The 15,488-nt window shown below is 42.4% G+C and overlaps 1 protein-coding gene across 12 annotated transcripts in view; it reads left to right on the forward strand.

Moving 5' to 3' along the window:
• The window catches only part of PDE8B (phosphodiesterase 8B), a 287,039-nt gene that overhangs the window by 173,457 nt on the left and 98,094 nt on the right, over nucleotides 1-15,488 (forward strand). For 8 of the 12 annotated variants that reach the window (XR_004317842.1, XR_004317839.1, XM_032474681.1 and 5 more), the window contains one exon: nucleotides 6,668-6,727. Coding sequence is in view for 10 of the 12 variants with exons in the window: in XM_032474672.1 (XP_032330563.1) it covers nucleotides 6,668-6,727 (60 nt within the window). In the remaining 2 variants the exon portion in view is untranslated. The remainder of the gene's footprint in view (nucleotides 1-6,667; nucleotides 6,728-15,488) is intronic. The other 4 variants (XM_032474677.1, XM_032474656.1, XM_032474665.1 and 1 more) reach the window with 1 other exon arrangement.

Here is a 15,488-nt window from a genome sequence, read left to right on the forward strand (position 1 = left end):
CAAATTCCAGTGTAGAGCACAATTTTTCAGTTATACATAAACATACATATATTCATTGTCACATTTTTTTCTCTGTGAGCTACCATAAGATCTTGTATATATTTCCCTGTGCTATACAGTATAATCTTGCTTATCTATTCTACATTTTGAAATCCCAGTCTGTCCCTTCCCATCACCCTCCCCCTTGGCAACCACAAGTTTGTATTCTATGTCTATGAGTCTGTTTCTGTTTTGTATTTATTTATTTATTTTTTATTTTAGATTCCACATATGAGCAATCTCATATGGCATTTTTCTTTCTCTTTCTGGCTTGCTTCACTTAGAATTGCATTGTCCAGGGACATCCATGTTGCTGCAAATGGCATCATGTTGTCGGTTTTTATGGCTGAGTAGTATTCCATTGTATAAATGTACCACATCTTTATCCAGTCATCTGCTGATGGACATTTAGTCTGTTTCCATGTCTTGGCTGTTGTGAATAGTGCTGCAGTGAACACTGGGGTGCAGGTGTCATTTTGGAGTAGGGTTCCTTCTGGATGTAACAGCTTTCTTTTTGGTTGTCTTTTTACTGATGTTTTTAAGGGTTTTGTTCCATTCCCGTTACTAATACTCATTGGTTTCTTGTAATGTTGATGTCGTTTCTAGGCTACCACCTATCTTTTTTTCTCTTTTATTAGTGTTTTTTTGCTTTTGGTGAACAGAAGTTTTAAAGTCAAGTAATTAATCTTTTATGGTTGTATATTTTGATGAGTAGATATTTATGTTTGTATTTATGTGATAAAATCTCATGCTGCCAAATTAATGTTCCAAACAGCAGAGCATAAAACACAAATTTAGTAGATCTACCCACTGTGAGCATCTCATGACTATGAGTAATCTTCCATATATAATATGTGTGTATGTAACCAAAAAAGACTATAAAAATTTTCTTATTTTGATTCTAATTTAGGGATACTGTTTGGGGGGGATAATTCATCAAATGCAAAGGACTGTATTTTCCTCTTGCCTAAGTGGTAATCTTGTGTTTTTGGAGGGTGTATCTGCAAAAAACTGGGTGTCTGGGGTTCAGGTGTGATGGCCGAGTCCGGGTGGGTTTTGGTGCCTTCCCCACAGTAAGTGCTGCATTGATACCTGTTGAATAAATGAATGTGTAACAGAGTCTAAAGTTGACAATAGACATGTCTGCTTGGACGAATAAATGAGTGGTTCTCAACCCTAGTTGTACCTGAAAAGATTAAAATGCTGATGCCAGGGCCCCATCCTTAGAGATACTGATTCTCTTGGTTTGAAATAGGTCCCAGGTGTTGATTGATTTAAAAAGTTCTTCAGTTATTTCTATTATGAAGGCCATGTTGAGAACTTGTAGGTCAGAGAATTGGAAGCAGGAAGATAAGGGGTGGATAGGGACCACCTGTTGGGCACTGACAGGTCCAGGGCAGCAGAGTTGCCAGGAGGCTGTAGAGCGTGGCTGGAGTCAAAGCAAAGTGGAGGCTGGAGACTGGTGTGAGAGCAGAGCTGACCACTGGGGCCTGAGGCTGAGAAGAGACAGGAGGAGGAAAGCCTTCTGGATGTTCTGAGGACAGTGGGCCTGGAAGGTGAGGCAGGGTGAGCCAGGGGTCCCCAGTCTGGAGCAGGGATGCCCGGCCTCAGGGTGGGGCATGTGGAGGCTGCAATGCTGGTGCCTTCTGCCCAAAGCCAGAGGGCAGGCCTGGGCCCATTTAACAGGCACAAGTCAAAAAGAACTGTTGCTTACCCAGAGCTCAAAGGAATAAAGAAAGAAGTTTGGCCTGGGAGTCAAGGGTAGACAGGGGACACCTTGAGAGATGTAAATATTATTTTAAAATCAGAGCCACCAGGGCAGCAGGCAGAGCTGATTCATGGCATTTAAACATAAAAATGATCTTTACGATGGAGTCCCCCTTTCATGAAGTGAAGTCGGTTTTGCCCTGAGCTGTGTGTGTGAGCACCTGTGCGTGAACACTCAGTACAGCAGATGGTGGGGAGGAAGGGATTCCCATGGAGTTGTAAAAGTCAGGGAAGATTCAGGCTCGGAGCTCATCTTTGGAAGGTAGAAGTTATGGAAGCTCCCTACCCACCCACGCAGACAGACTCCCCTTTTCCTTCTTCTTAGCCCTGGCAGGCTGCCGTTAGCAGTAGCACAGACTGCTACGATGCGAGCAGGGATTGCCAGGTGCTGGGTCTATTTGCAAAATTGGAATAAAGTCCCAAAACCCACAACAGAAAGATGGGCAGTGCAGTCAGAACTAATGCTCTGCACCTCGGCACATAAAGAGCGAGCAGCAGCATACTGGGCGTCAGGACAGATGAAGTCCCAGTGCTGACTCTGTGACTTAAAATCTGTGGTCTTGGGAAGTTTCATTCAACTCCATCTATTTACTGAGCATCGGCATCGAGTGAGCACCTTCTCGATGCTGGGATACAGTTATGAAAAAGACACCTGGGTCCTCAAGACTCTCACAACCTTGCCCGGGAGAAGGATCCTGAAATGAGTAATACAGTAAAGCCTTGGAAGCGCAGGAGGAGCCTGGAGGAGAGTTTTCAGTCCTGTCCGGGTGCAGCTGGGCCTGAACAGCCCGCGGGCGGGGAGGGGGGCGCTTGTGGGTGAGTAGGCTGTGCTGAGCAGATGAGGGAGGAAGGCCTTTCAAGGTCAACCCCTTCTCCTGAATTCTCCTGAATTCTCCCCTCCTCCTTGTTTAAGTGAAGCGCTAAGACTTGAGTCCAGGTCATTGAACCCAATTCCTGAAACTACCGAGAGCTGTGGCAGCCCCTCCCCGCCACGTGGTGCATCTCGGGTGACCCAGCATCTGAACCACCTTGGTTTCTCTCAAGACTCAGTCTCTTTCATCTGTGTACCTGCGCCAGCTGGGCTTCGTCTCGGCGTTCCCGCTCGTTTGAAATGAGGCCAAGCTGTGTGGGCGTTGAGGGTCATTTATTTTCTTGATGGGTGCAATATATTTTCTGCACTTGCTTTCACTGCTGTAGTTCCTACTCATAGCAGTGTCTTTGTTTTATTTTTGCTAAATCTCTGTTTTTGCCTATCCAGAAAATAGGGAGACCAAATGTTTGATTTTTTTTCCCCCAAGTCATAAATCTGATCCTATTAATCCTCTGCTCAGAAACCTGCAGCGTGGTTGGTGCCTACAGAATCTAAAGGGATTTCCCCTCCAGAATCCTAGAAGGATGACCCCAGCCCAGTCTCCCTTTCATGCTGTGCAATCCAGCTTTTCTAGACTCTTCTACCCAGTGAGCGTCTTTGCATTCTTTCCTCCGTGCCTTTGCTTCTGTTGTCCACTCTGCCTGGAAATTCCTCTCCCAGCCCAGTCTCCTCTTCTTCCTGTTCACGACCCACTCATCTTCATGAAGACTTCCTTGATCTCCCCACCTTCCAAACTAGAAAGATGATCTCTTTTCTCTCAGCCTCAACGTGTAGGCGAAATTTCTGTCAATCAGAATTCTGTATCTTGCTAAACTTTCAAACAAAAGAGGGTAATAGAAATTTGCAGGTCAGTGAAGCCTGAATGAATTTGCCACCCACAGACCCTCTTGGAATGAAGAGAGAGATTCCCACTTGCACATTCAGGGACCTAGGTTGCTAGCTTGAGATCAGCCAAGGTGAATGTAGTTACACCATACAGTCAGCAAGTGCTCCAAATAGGACTTTTTTCTTCTCTTGAAGAGCCAGCTCATCTGAAGGTGAATTGGTGACCCTACTGCATGTATATATACATGTATGTGTGTATGTGACCATGCACACACGTGTGTACACATCAATACTTGACACACACTATGTGATAGACAGTTAAAACGGCGCTGTCGACCAGCAGTGCTTCCTCCCTGGGCCGCAGGGCAGAGCTGTGTGGTCGGAGTGGCTGGGAGTCGTCTGCCTCCTCACACTCTCATCCCATCCTCCTCTCCAGAGCTGGAATTCTGTCACCCGTGCCCCCACCTCCTTCTTGCGTCTATGTCCTTGGCAAACGTGGTCACTTCCTGGAATCGGAGCTAATATACTAATTGAGGATCTGTGTGTCTGCAGTTGCTACAAATCCACTCTTTGAAGTAGAGAATCTTGGCTTGGCTACACAGACATCAGTAAGGGGTCTCCTGTTTCTGTTCATGATTCTGTTCATGATTCTTCTCCAAATGGGTGGGACGCAGGCAGTTAAGCCTCCTGGGTCAGAAGGAGAGCTCTGCAGACTGCGGCTGCGGTGACCATACCTGCTGCTGGTCACGCTGTGGGCCATCTTGCAGAGCCCACCAGGAGAGCGTCCGGTTCTGTTGGGATGGCTGACCTCTCTTGGACACAGAAGGCGAGGTCTGATGGCTGGGAGCACAGACCAAGAAGGAGAAGGCTGGCCAAGAGGCGAGGGAGGGAAGTGTAGGTCAGGACGAGAGGAGCTGGGAAGCCGAGGCACCTAAGCTACCGGGGAGACAGCACGGGGGGGGGCGGGTGCTGCAAGGGGGTGGATGCAGGAGGGAGAGGCCAGGGGTCTGGGAGAAAGCTCACCCGCGTTGCAGCTCGTCTCCTGGACTCTGCCTAGGGTGGCAGCTTCCTGCTGACTAGATCAGGCAGAGGTTAAAATCCTGGACGCAGGTAGGGACCTCCTGTGGCTGTAGGAGAGAGTTGTAGGGTCTTTCCTGTCTTTCAGCACATAAAGGGTGTTCTAGGGTGAAGGTTGCTTCTCAGACCCCATGCTGTCTCTCAGTGGCTGTTGCCTGACTCCCGCCAAGGTCACTCTCACGGAAGTGCCTAGCACAGTGCCGAGGACAGACAGGCTCACACAGTCATCACGTGCTCTCCTGGAAGAGTTAAAATGGCCTGTTTAACAACATCATGCACATACTGGTCTCTTCTAAGTACGTAGGAATGTATAAGTTAGGAGAGAATTATCATTATATCTTGGGCAGTCAGTTCCCTTCCCCCAGTCCCTTAGCCTTCCAAAGCAAGTCACTTTTTATTCTATTCCTTTTAAATTTTTATGGATTTCATATTTCATTTATTTTCTGCCCCTGAATGTCCCTGTTTAGGCTCAGTTTCACTGGAGAAAGCACAGGAGGCCTTGTTGGAAGGGGTGTGTGGTGGAGGCTGTATACCCAAGAGTGGCCGCAGGGAGGGTGCAGAGATATCTCAGATGATCAATCACATTTGTCTTTCTGTACCAATTTGGTTTCACTTCTTAATCATTAGCTTTTGAGCAGAATGCTGGCGGTTGCCCTGCTTTTGAAGTGGAGTGTCTCTTTCAGACAAGAAGTTCTGGCTTTTAGAGTGAAGCTGCGGTAGGTGGGGGCAGAGTCCCGGGGACACGGGAGGCCTGTAATGTTCCTCTTCCAGTGAAATTTGTAGGGCTGTGTGCATCCACTGGGCGCTGGTATCAGGACAAACCCTGCAGGACATGGTTTTGCTTAGAGAAAAGCAATCTGAGACTGTCACTTTTGCCTGAAGTGAAACAGTGAAGGAACTCATCGCTGGTCCAGAGGCTCAGGGACTGGCAGAGTGGGGCCAGGCCTGCCAGGAGGACCCCGTGTCGGGAGGCTTCCTTCCTGAGCAGAGTAGTAGAGCCCTGCTTTGCCCTCCTGAGACCCCACCACAGAGGGTGGGGCGGAGGGATCAGCCTTACAGAGGAAAAAGATGTCAGCAGTTTGTGATCTTGTTTAGAAGATTCATACCCTGCCCACCGGGAGTTAAGGGGCAAGAAGGGAGAAAGGGAAATTTTTAGTCTTCAAATTCTAAAGAAAGTTCTGCTTTTTTCGTTGAACTGACGACGCCTCCTCTGACCCTTGGGTCATGGCAGTGTCTCTGGTCTTCTTGAAGGTGTCCCATTCGACTCATGGGGCCAGACTTCTAAGTAGAGGCACAACGACTGCAGCCTCTTAGAGGAGAATGAACCTGGGTCCGTGGAGGTGAGGCCAAGACCTCCATCCAGTTGTCTAGAGAAAAGTCATTTTTAGAAATCCAAGTAAAGTAATTAAAAATAAAGACGAACATTGGCTCTGTGCTTGCCGGCAGCGAGATGGAGCTGGCCAGTGAGCACGTACCCTTCGTTCCTGGAGTCGTGGGGCGGGGTTCAGCTCCCCGTGGTCTTGGTACTGTGTCACTCAGTTTTTTTGAGGAGACACAACTGAAATAAGTAATTTAGTCACGGTAAACATGGGTAAGAGTAAGCTGTGTATTCCTCACACTAAAACATGAAGATAAAAAAAATGAGATTTAAATATCGGGACAGGTCTTAAATCACAGAAATGCTTTAGCCCCCGCATATGAGAGAAGCTTTTACTCTTTTGAATTTCAGAATAATAACAGCCTGGCATGGTGCCCAGCAGAGCTGATGCTCAGTAAATAATGGTTGGGTTTTTCTGACGTAACGACTACATGCTTATTGTAAAACCCCATGCACTTACCTGAAATCCCACCACTTAGCATTTGGGGATATATATCCTTCCAGACATTTCAGTGCACATAAATGTAAATATTCTTTTACAAAACCAGGATTGTGCTCAACATGTTTTATAAACCGTCTCCATGTCAATAAATTGGATCCTTTTATTCAGCGTCTGCAAAGTGGCATGACGTCGTACCCAGTGTAAGGAAGAATTTGTCAGTTCCTGTAGTTTGAGACTTGCCACGGCTCACATGCTGTCCTTTATTCAGCAGGTCTCTTCTGCGGAGGTGCGCATCGGGCCCATGAGACTGACGCAGGATCCTATCCAGGTACGCCTCGCTTCCTCGTAGGGGCTTGGTTTCCAGAGCATGTGGTTATGTGAGCACCGTCCGAGGGCTCTCCTCATGCTACACACAGCAGATAGCTGTCCTTGCCCCGCCACTGCACGCCCGTGCATCCATATGTGGTGTCAGTGTATGTATCTGTGTGCAAGTGCTTGTTCCCATTAATGTTATACTTGAGGCATCACCTTGTTTCCTTGAAGACAAACATTGCCCCATCTTGAGTATAAATAACAGGGTAGGTAGATTGCATGGTGAGCTTTGAGGGAGAACAACTCTTCCACCAAAAAACTAGTGTGTTCCATGTGCTGCTGCTGCTTTTGCAGCCAGAAAGGGAAGCCATGTGGTTAAGGGCAGGGCTTTGCTATCAGCCGCAGCTGGGTGGGAGTCCTGGCTCTGCCGTTAACCAGTGGTGAGACCTTGGCTGTGTTGCTTCACTTCTCTACCCAGTGCCTGGTCTGTGAAGTGCAGATAGCAGTGCCTCTCTCACAGGGAATTTGAGTAATTTGAAGAAGCATGGGGTGCCTGAGACACCGCCTGGCAGTGGAAGGTGCTTGATAGTGATGCCTGTTGTTGGCTGGGAAGAAAAGATGGTCAAAGGCGCCTCTTTTTTGTCCCTGTAATTGAGCCAAGCAGCGTACTGGGCTCTGAAAGACCAGGGGAACTGGCTGCAGGGAGAGAAGGGCCTGTGCCTGCAGCCTTGACCTCCCTCTAACAAGGACAGCAGTCATGTCCTCCCACAGCCTCTCCCTCTGCCCTCTTTGAGGACATAGGTGTGAGAGGGTTTGTTAAATCCCCATCGCATGTGCGTCTTCCTGGGAGGCCTATCCAAGCTACCTTCCTCCTTGTCAAGCTGTAACTTGTTAGCACCTGGATGCTAGCCCTGTATTTCGAACAAGTGAAGATGCAGAAAAGACGTAAACAAACCAATTAACATGTAGAAGAAAGTGAAAACCAACCAAAGAAATGTACTGTTTGATTTATGAGCAAATGGAAAAGAAAATAATTTACCGTCGCTTGGAAAAAGGAAATGCAAACCTAGGGAAAGGGGAAAAAAAAAAAAACCAAGAGATTTCAGCTTGGGAAAATTTGATGAAAACAGATTTAGGAGCAGAGAGAGAGGGAGAGAGAATTTATTAAAATAAACATAAGCCACAACTATTTGTATAGGATACAAACAAGTGGAAAATTCCAGTGTTCATTCTGGAGGCACAGACTTGACAAAGGTTCTTATGTCAGTATTTATTCCCAAAGTAATTTCCAGAATCTCTCTTGGGATTAGTGTAGCTTTAGATCAGTTAGTTTAACTTACCTTCATTTTTCACCCTGTGCTGTACTGGCAATGAATGCTTATGATAAGGATGGTAAGGATGTCTCATTCTTGTAAAATATAATTTGTTAAATTGTAAAGTATTTCAGATATTCATGGGATGCCCATACCCACTTTTCTCAAATGTGTTCTTTTTATTTTTTTTCCAAATATGATAAATTTATTTTGGCAAGTATGCCCTATTCGTTTGAGTTCTTTTTAGAAACAAAAGGTTACAAATAGTTTTCAAGCCCTATTTATTCCTCACCGTCCTCTCTCTTCCCTAAAAGTAACCACTATTCGGAGATTGATTATGATAGGTATTTATTTCTTCTATATCTGTATGTATCTGTTAATAATATTTAATATGTTTTGAATATTTTAAATTTTATTTGAAAGGTATTGGGCAGTAGGCATCATTCTGAAATTTTTCTTCATCATTTAGTATCTATCTAAGAATCTATTGCCTGATCTAGGATTACAAAAATTTACTCCTTTGTTTTCTTCTAAGAGTTTTATAGTTTTAGCTCTTATTTAGCTCTATGATCCACTTTGACTTAATTTTTGTATATGATGTGAGGTAGGGCTTCATTCTTTTGCTTGTGGATGTCTGGTAGTCCCAGCAGAATTTGTTTAAAAGAATATTTTTTTCTCATTGAATTGTCTTGGCGTCTTTTTCTAAAATCAACTGACTAATTGTGAGATTTATTTCTAGATTCTCAGTTCTATTCCATTGATACACATCTGTCCTATGCCAGCAGCACACTGTCTTGATTTCTGTAACTCTGAAGTGTGACTCCCCCAACTTTCTTATTTTTCAAGATTGTTTTGGTTGTCTTGGTCCCTTGAATCTTCATATGAATTTCAAGACCAGCTTGTTAACTTCAGGTGGTGTGGGAGCACCAGCTGGGATTTTGATAATGGTTGTAATGAACCTGTAGATCAATTTGGGGAATATTATGTTAACAACTTTGTGTTCTAATCCATTAACATAAGATGTCTTTGCATTTATTTAGATTTTCTTTAACCTCTTTGAACAATATCTTGTAGTTTTTAGTGTACGTCTTTTACATTTTTGTTAGATTTACTCCTGAATTTTTTTTTTTTGGATGCTCTGGCAAATAGAATTGTTTCCTTACTTTCATTTTTGGGTTGTTCATTGCTAGGATATAGAAATAAAATTTATTTTTGTATTTTGAGTTTGTATCCTGCAATCTTGCTGATCTCATTTATGAGCTCTTACAGTTTTTTTTGTAGATGCTTTAGGATTTTCTATGTACAAGATCGTATCATTACTACTTTCTTTCCGATCTGAATGCCTTTTGTTTTACTAGCCTAACTGTCCTGCTAGAACCTTCAAAACAATGGTGTGTTTACTTTCATAAGATACATCTAGATATTTTCTTAAAAATTACTCCTACAAGCAACATGAAAGTTCTGATTACTCCAAATCCTTGGTAATATTTATGCCAGTCTTTTAATTCTAGTGGGTGAGTAGTACTGTCTTATGGTCACTTAACTTCTCCATGCCTAATAATGTTGAATTCTTATTTGCTGATTGGCCATCTTTTAAAATCTTTTGTGACTGTTTAGTTAAGTCTCATTCCCACTTTTAATTAGGTTGACTTTTGAAAAGTTACTGAGTTGTAGAAGTTTTTTTATATATTCTTGTTGCAAGTCCTTTATCAGGTTTTGAGAATATTTTCTCCCAATCTGTGGCTTTTCTCTTCATTTTCATAGCTAAATTTTGAGCACAAATTTTAGTTTTGATGCAGTCTAATTTATTGATGGTTATTGCCTTCTGTCTTCTAAGAATCTTTACCTAATCCCAGGTTGAAGATACTTTGTTTTCTTCTGGAAAGTTTGTTGTTAAATTTTACTTTTAGACCTGTGAGTCAATCTCAGGCTCATTTTTATGTATGGTGTAGTAAAGGGATCAAGGCTCTTTTTCACCCCGTAGTGATGTCCAGGTGTTCCAGCTCCACTTGTTGAAATGACTGTATGTTCTTTTCTCCATCGTGGATTACTGCGATGCCTTTGTTACTGACTCCTCCATGCTTGTTGTAACTTGTTTGGTAGTTAATAATGTAGTCAGTTTTGAAACTTTCCACAAAAAAATTTTTTTAAATATATCTCTATTTGTTGAATAAAGGGTTTTTCTATCTGTGAATTAATTCAACTTTATTAATGATGCTATTCAAATGTCTCTATCTTAATTTTTTGACTGTTCTGTCAGTTTTTACTGCAATGGCTATGTCATATCCTCCAAATTTCTTAATATTTTCAGATATTTTGAGTAGGTCATGTTAACGTGTATCCAAGTTTTGGATTATTTTATGTTCTTGGTGACTATCTCTTTTATTATTATGTAGTATCCCTCTTTAAACTTCTGCCTTAATTTCTATTTGTTGGTAATATGGCTAGACCAGCTTTCTTTGGTTAATATTTTCCTGCTGTATCTTTTTCTATCTTTTCATTTTCAGTTTTCTTTACAACTTTATGTTAAATATCCCTCTTGTAAGCAGTACACAGTTTTATTTTTCTAAAACCTATTTTAATGATCAGTGAGTTTAATCTGATTACATTGAGTGTGATTACTGATACAATTAGCCTTATTTTAATAGTATTTTCTATTTAATACTTTTTTTTTCTTCTCCCTTTTGCTAAATTGACAGTTTTCAGAACTACCTTTTATTTTCTCTTTTAGAAGCTATAGGTTATGCTTTTATTTTAGTTGCTACTCTTAAGTTATTTTCAATATATTTGCTTAGCAGTCAATTTTTATAACAAAGTTCCAAATGTATTATATTTCTGTCCTGTCAGATATGACATAGTCCTTTGTAGTACTTAAATATCCCCTAATGGCCCCATTTCTTCATCACAAAAAAACTAACTATAATTTTGGACTTATTATTTTTGGCATATTAAAACAAAACAAAATATTTTAAATTTGTGCTCGTGAGCTATGAAGTACAATAATAAAATTAATGCTGTGAACCCATGACCCAGCACAAGAGGTGGAATATTTCCAGTGCTTCCATGTACCCTGCCTGGTTCCTGTCACGTGAGTTTGACCCCCATGACAGCAGACACAGGTGGTCAAGGGTCCCTCTCTGAATAAGGGACAGAATGATTAAGACTCCCTCTTTTTTAAAGACAAGAAACTCAGCTTGGAACTAAGGATGCCTTTACTACTGGGCCTCATTCAAGCATAGTTTCACTCCCTGATCCATCCAGTAAGAGTCTGTGGTGTACCTGTGTGCTCAAGTCTCCACACCAGGTGCTGCAGGGGAAGGGGGGTCGCATGATGACCCCTGATCATCCGGAGATGGCTGGTCGGTTTTACCGTCTAAAACGTTCCAGCTTGTAGGGCAGTGATACCTAGTCACATGTTCTTGTGCTTCTGCTGCTGCCATTGCACCTCTCTTAGAAAAATTAAATCATGTCCTGGAGCATTAGTTTTAATTTTTTTTCTTGGAGAAAAATACCTATTTTGTAACTTCACTGCTATGCTGAAAATGTTAGCTACATCAGGCTAGAGCCCTCAGGACTTGGGAGGAACTAACTTGATAAGACTATTCCAGGATGTGGTTACTTTTGAGGGTGCGTTTCTGAGTTCACCGGGGGAAATTTGCTCCCACCTCGGGACCGGGGATGTGTGACGTGGGCTGGCAGGAGCGCTGTTAGCAGTGGAGCGGGTGGCAGTGTCTCGTGGTATTACAGAGCACAGCTCTGCTGGGTGAGTAGCTGTGACTCACAGCAAGTCATATTTTCCATTCTTGGCAAAAAAGAAAAAAATTAAAAGTAGGAGAAATATTATGAGGCTGATTTATATCAACACGATACCATCTGAAAGTCAAACAGCCTTTTCTTCATCCGTGCCTAGAGCACGTTGACTTCCCTGTGTGTAGAGTTGACGTTTCTGCTTAGAGTGTGGCCCCCACTCCCTGCACACTGAGCTTTCCGGTTGGCCTTGGAAACAGATCCTCACAGCTATGGCCTAAGATTTTTCCTCCTTTCCTTTAAAATTTATTCTTCAGTTGTGTTTAGGGATTGGAGATCCTTTGGCCTCAAGCTGTTCTTCACATATTAACTGAAATGATGGAGTGATGGAGATGTTCACACTCAGTAACTTGATGTGGTCAGCATGTCCTTACTACTGGTACCAAGTTGTGTCCTCTACCCAGCAAGTTTCATAAAACCCCAGAGTTGTTAGGGATTTTGGCCCAATATTTTAGGGGGTGAAAATAGAGTGTGTTACTTAATGATTACACAGTCTCTGGGATTGGGCCAACCTCAGTTCAAACCTTGTTAGTTGTGTGGCACTGGGCAAGTCTCTTAACCATTCCATGCCTCAGTTTCCATGTCTGTAAATGGGGCTGATGCCCACCTCCAAAGAGTTGTGGAAGGGTTGTTAAGTGAGAGAGTATATTTAAAGTCCTTTCAGTATCATGGCTGGCCCTAAATTCTCATCACACTATAGCTGCTTAATACACACTACTATATATAAAATAGATGAACAGCAAGGGTCTATTCTATAGCACAGGGAACTATATTCAATATCTAGTTATAACCTATAATGGAAAAGAATCTGAAAAAGAATATGTGTGTGTGTGTGTGTATATATATATTTTATATATATATATATATATATATATATATATATATATATATATATAGCTTCACTGTGTATATATATAACCGTATCTGTATATATGTAGAACTGTCATGTATATGTATATGTGTAGAACTGAATCATTTTGCTGTACACCTAAAACTAACATAATGCTGTAAGTCAACTGTACTTCACTTTAAAAAAAAAATCTATATCTGCTTGACAAAGCCCTCAGTTCGCATAGTTCCAATTTGCACAAATTTCACAATTTAGTTAACATCAGATCCCCAACGAGATGTGTTAGCATCACTTTCTTAGGGACATTTAAGCTCCCAAACCGTTTTTCCCCCAACTGAATTGATACCTCCTATGATCACATTGGCCAATTGTTTAGTATTATGTGGATACAACTTAGATGATCTGTATATGTGGTCAACTCTAGAAGTTCCTCATTACCTGGCTTTTGCTTAAAGCCAAACCAAGTATTCTGAAAATTAGATATTTAATAGTAGGAATCGGTAATCCATTTGGAGACACAGACATACCTTTTTTAGAAAGAAGACTAATAATAATGAACACTTGTACTGTTTTCTTCAAGGTCAGGAAAAGTTAGTTTTTTTTCCATCTTTGTCATAATTAGCCTTCACCAGGGATATAGTTTTCTTCTCGCTTGGCTAGCAAAAACAGCTTATTGCTATCCTCAAAAAGATAATTTTCGGTACTTCCTTGATGAACCTTGTCAAAGAAATGGTTATGGTGATTTCTAGCAAAGCAAGAGGAAAGATCACTGAAGGAGGGGCTGGGAACTGTGGGTCCAGCTCTGCCGCCGCTTTGCTGGGGGAAATCGCTTACTTCCGACCCCTCACCTGTTGAGTCGAGGTGATGGATCACCCCCGAGTCCCTTCCTGCTCTGAGGACTCCTCAGAGTCATGGTCCCTTTTCCTGCCCCTGGGCCTCCTCCCTCCCCAAATCACCTCCCGTCTGGGTGCTACCCCTCTCCAGCCTCTTAGGCCAGACACCTGTATGTCATTCTGAGCCCTGCCCAGGATCAGCCCTTAATTCATCATACTGGCTTGGGGTGAAAGATGAGTTAAACTTTGTGGTTCTGAGAAGATGTAGGTAGAAATAGAGGGAGGCCCTGCATGGTGGTTTGAGGCCTTCATAGCTACTTTGGGAGAGCTGTACTGGTAGCCCTCACTTTGCACAGTTCCATCGTACACCAATTTTAGGGTTAAATAGTACCAGACCCAAAGACTGCAGTCATGCTGGTGTGTTAACTGTGAATAATTGCCTGAAGCACAGATTTTGCTGCCAGTTCTTCAGTCTGCAAGGCATTACATAAGTAACATGTGCTGCATAGTCAGAGACAAATGTGCAGCCTGAACAGTGACCAATCACATCACTCTTTTGAAAGTGTCTGCCTGTCAGGTCAAGCACAGACAGCAAAGTGTGCAGTTGTGTTACCACCTTCTCGCTCCGTGATAACTCACGTGGCCTTACCCAAAAGCTGATCATTGAAAGAGGGAGTTAGCCCCAAAAGATGAGAGTGTAGAAAGAAGTGGGAAGCGATCATGCTGGAAGTGAAATGGCAATGTAGATGGAGTGAGGGGAGAAATAGCTGACTGTGGGAATGTGGACACTGCTGCCTGTGAGAGATTCTGCATAGGGAGCCACAGGAAGTTAGTTGCAAGCTTATTGAAATCATTGAAGAAAGTGGTTGTCACAAAAAGGATGAAATGTCACAGAGGACATGATGCCAGTGGGAAAAAAAATGCACATTGAGTAAAGGAACTCGGGAGGTATTTCATGACATTGAAAGTACAGAGGATAAAATATTGGAAGCTAATGCAAACTTAGGAGTTTATAATTGGCCAAGGCATAGAAAAGAGGCTCGCTCTGTATTATAATTTATCCTACTAGAAGAAGGCAAGCACTGTTCAAACTACTCAGTGAGTTTAAAAGTTTCTAAATTCTGTTTCTAATATTTTAAATTACAGTGCACTGAATAAATGTTTACTTTTTTTCCCATTTCCCTATCAATTTATAACCAACAATAAGAAAGTTTATGTTTTGACAAAATCTCTAAACATCATGGAACAATCATTTTGCCATCATTCATTAAGATTGCTTTGCATGGTCATTTATATGGTCTGTCACTACTGTGCGAAGTGAAAACTTCCTATATTTGTGTTCTGATCCTGAGCGGGTCCTATAGTGGCCAAGATCTGCTCCAGAAGACGTTTCCTCATTGTCCCAGGCTTTGTCCCAGAGCTGCTCTTTATCTGTTTTCTCTTTTGCTGTGTTTACAGCAGTACAGTGTGGGTGATAAACCAGACCACTTCCTGCTGCCCGTTCTCCTGTGCCTAGCTTCTTTCCTAGGTGCCATGTCTGTGCTCTGTCTTTGGTCGCGACTTATCAGTGTGTTTCTTGGTACCTGTTTACCTGAGTCTCTCCCCTGCTTGGGTTCTGGGGCAGAGCTGGACCATGGTTGTCTCTGTTAGCTTTTTACTCTGAGTTCTTAACAAGCTGTGTGATGGGTCATCCAAAGTATTTTTTGAAAGAATGTTCCACATATTATTTAGAGCAAGTAAGAGTTTATTTTAACTCTTTATAAATTAAATTTAGTTGTATGCTTTTATTAATGATTTTTAAAAATATATTTTGCAAAATCATTTTATGGGATTTACCTCAGTGAATGGTCAATAAATATTTACAAATGGCCATGTCTGACAAAGAAACTAAATATTGATACATAGAATGATATATCTGAAGAGAGACTCTTATCACGTAAAGTTTCTTTGGGTTATATTCTTTGGTTGCCAGTA

This window comes from Camelus ferus, chromosome 3 (assembly GCF_009834535.1).
Source record: "Camelus ferus isolate YT-003-E chromosome 3, BCGSAC_Cfer_1.0, whole genome shotgun sequence".
Classification (NCBI taxonomy): domain Eukaryota; kingdom Metazoa; phylum Chordata; class Mammalia; order Artiodactyla; family Camelidae; genus Camelus; species Camelus ferus.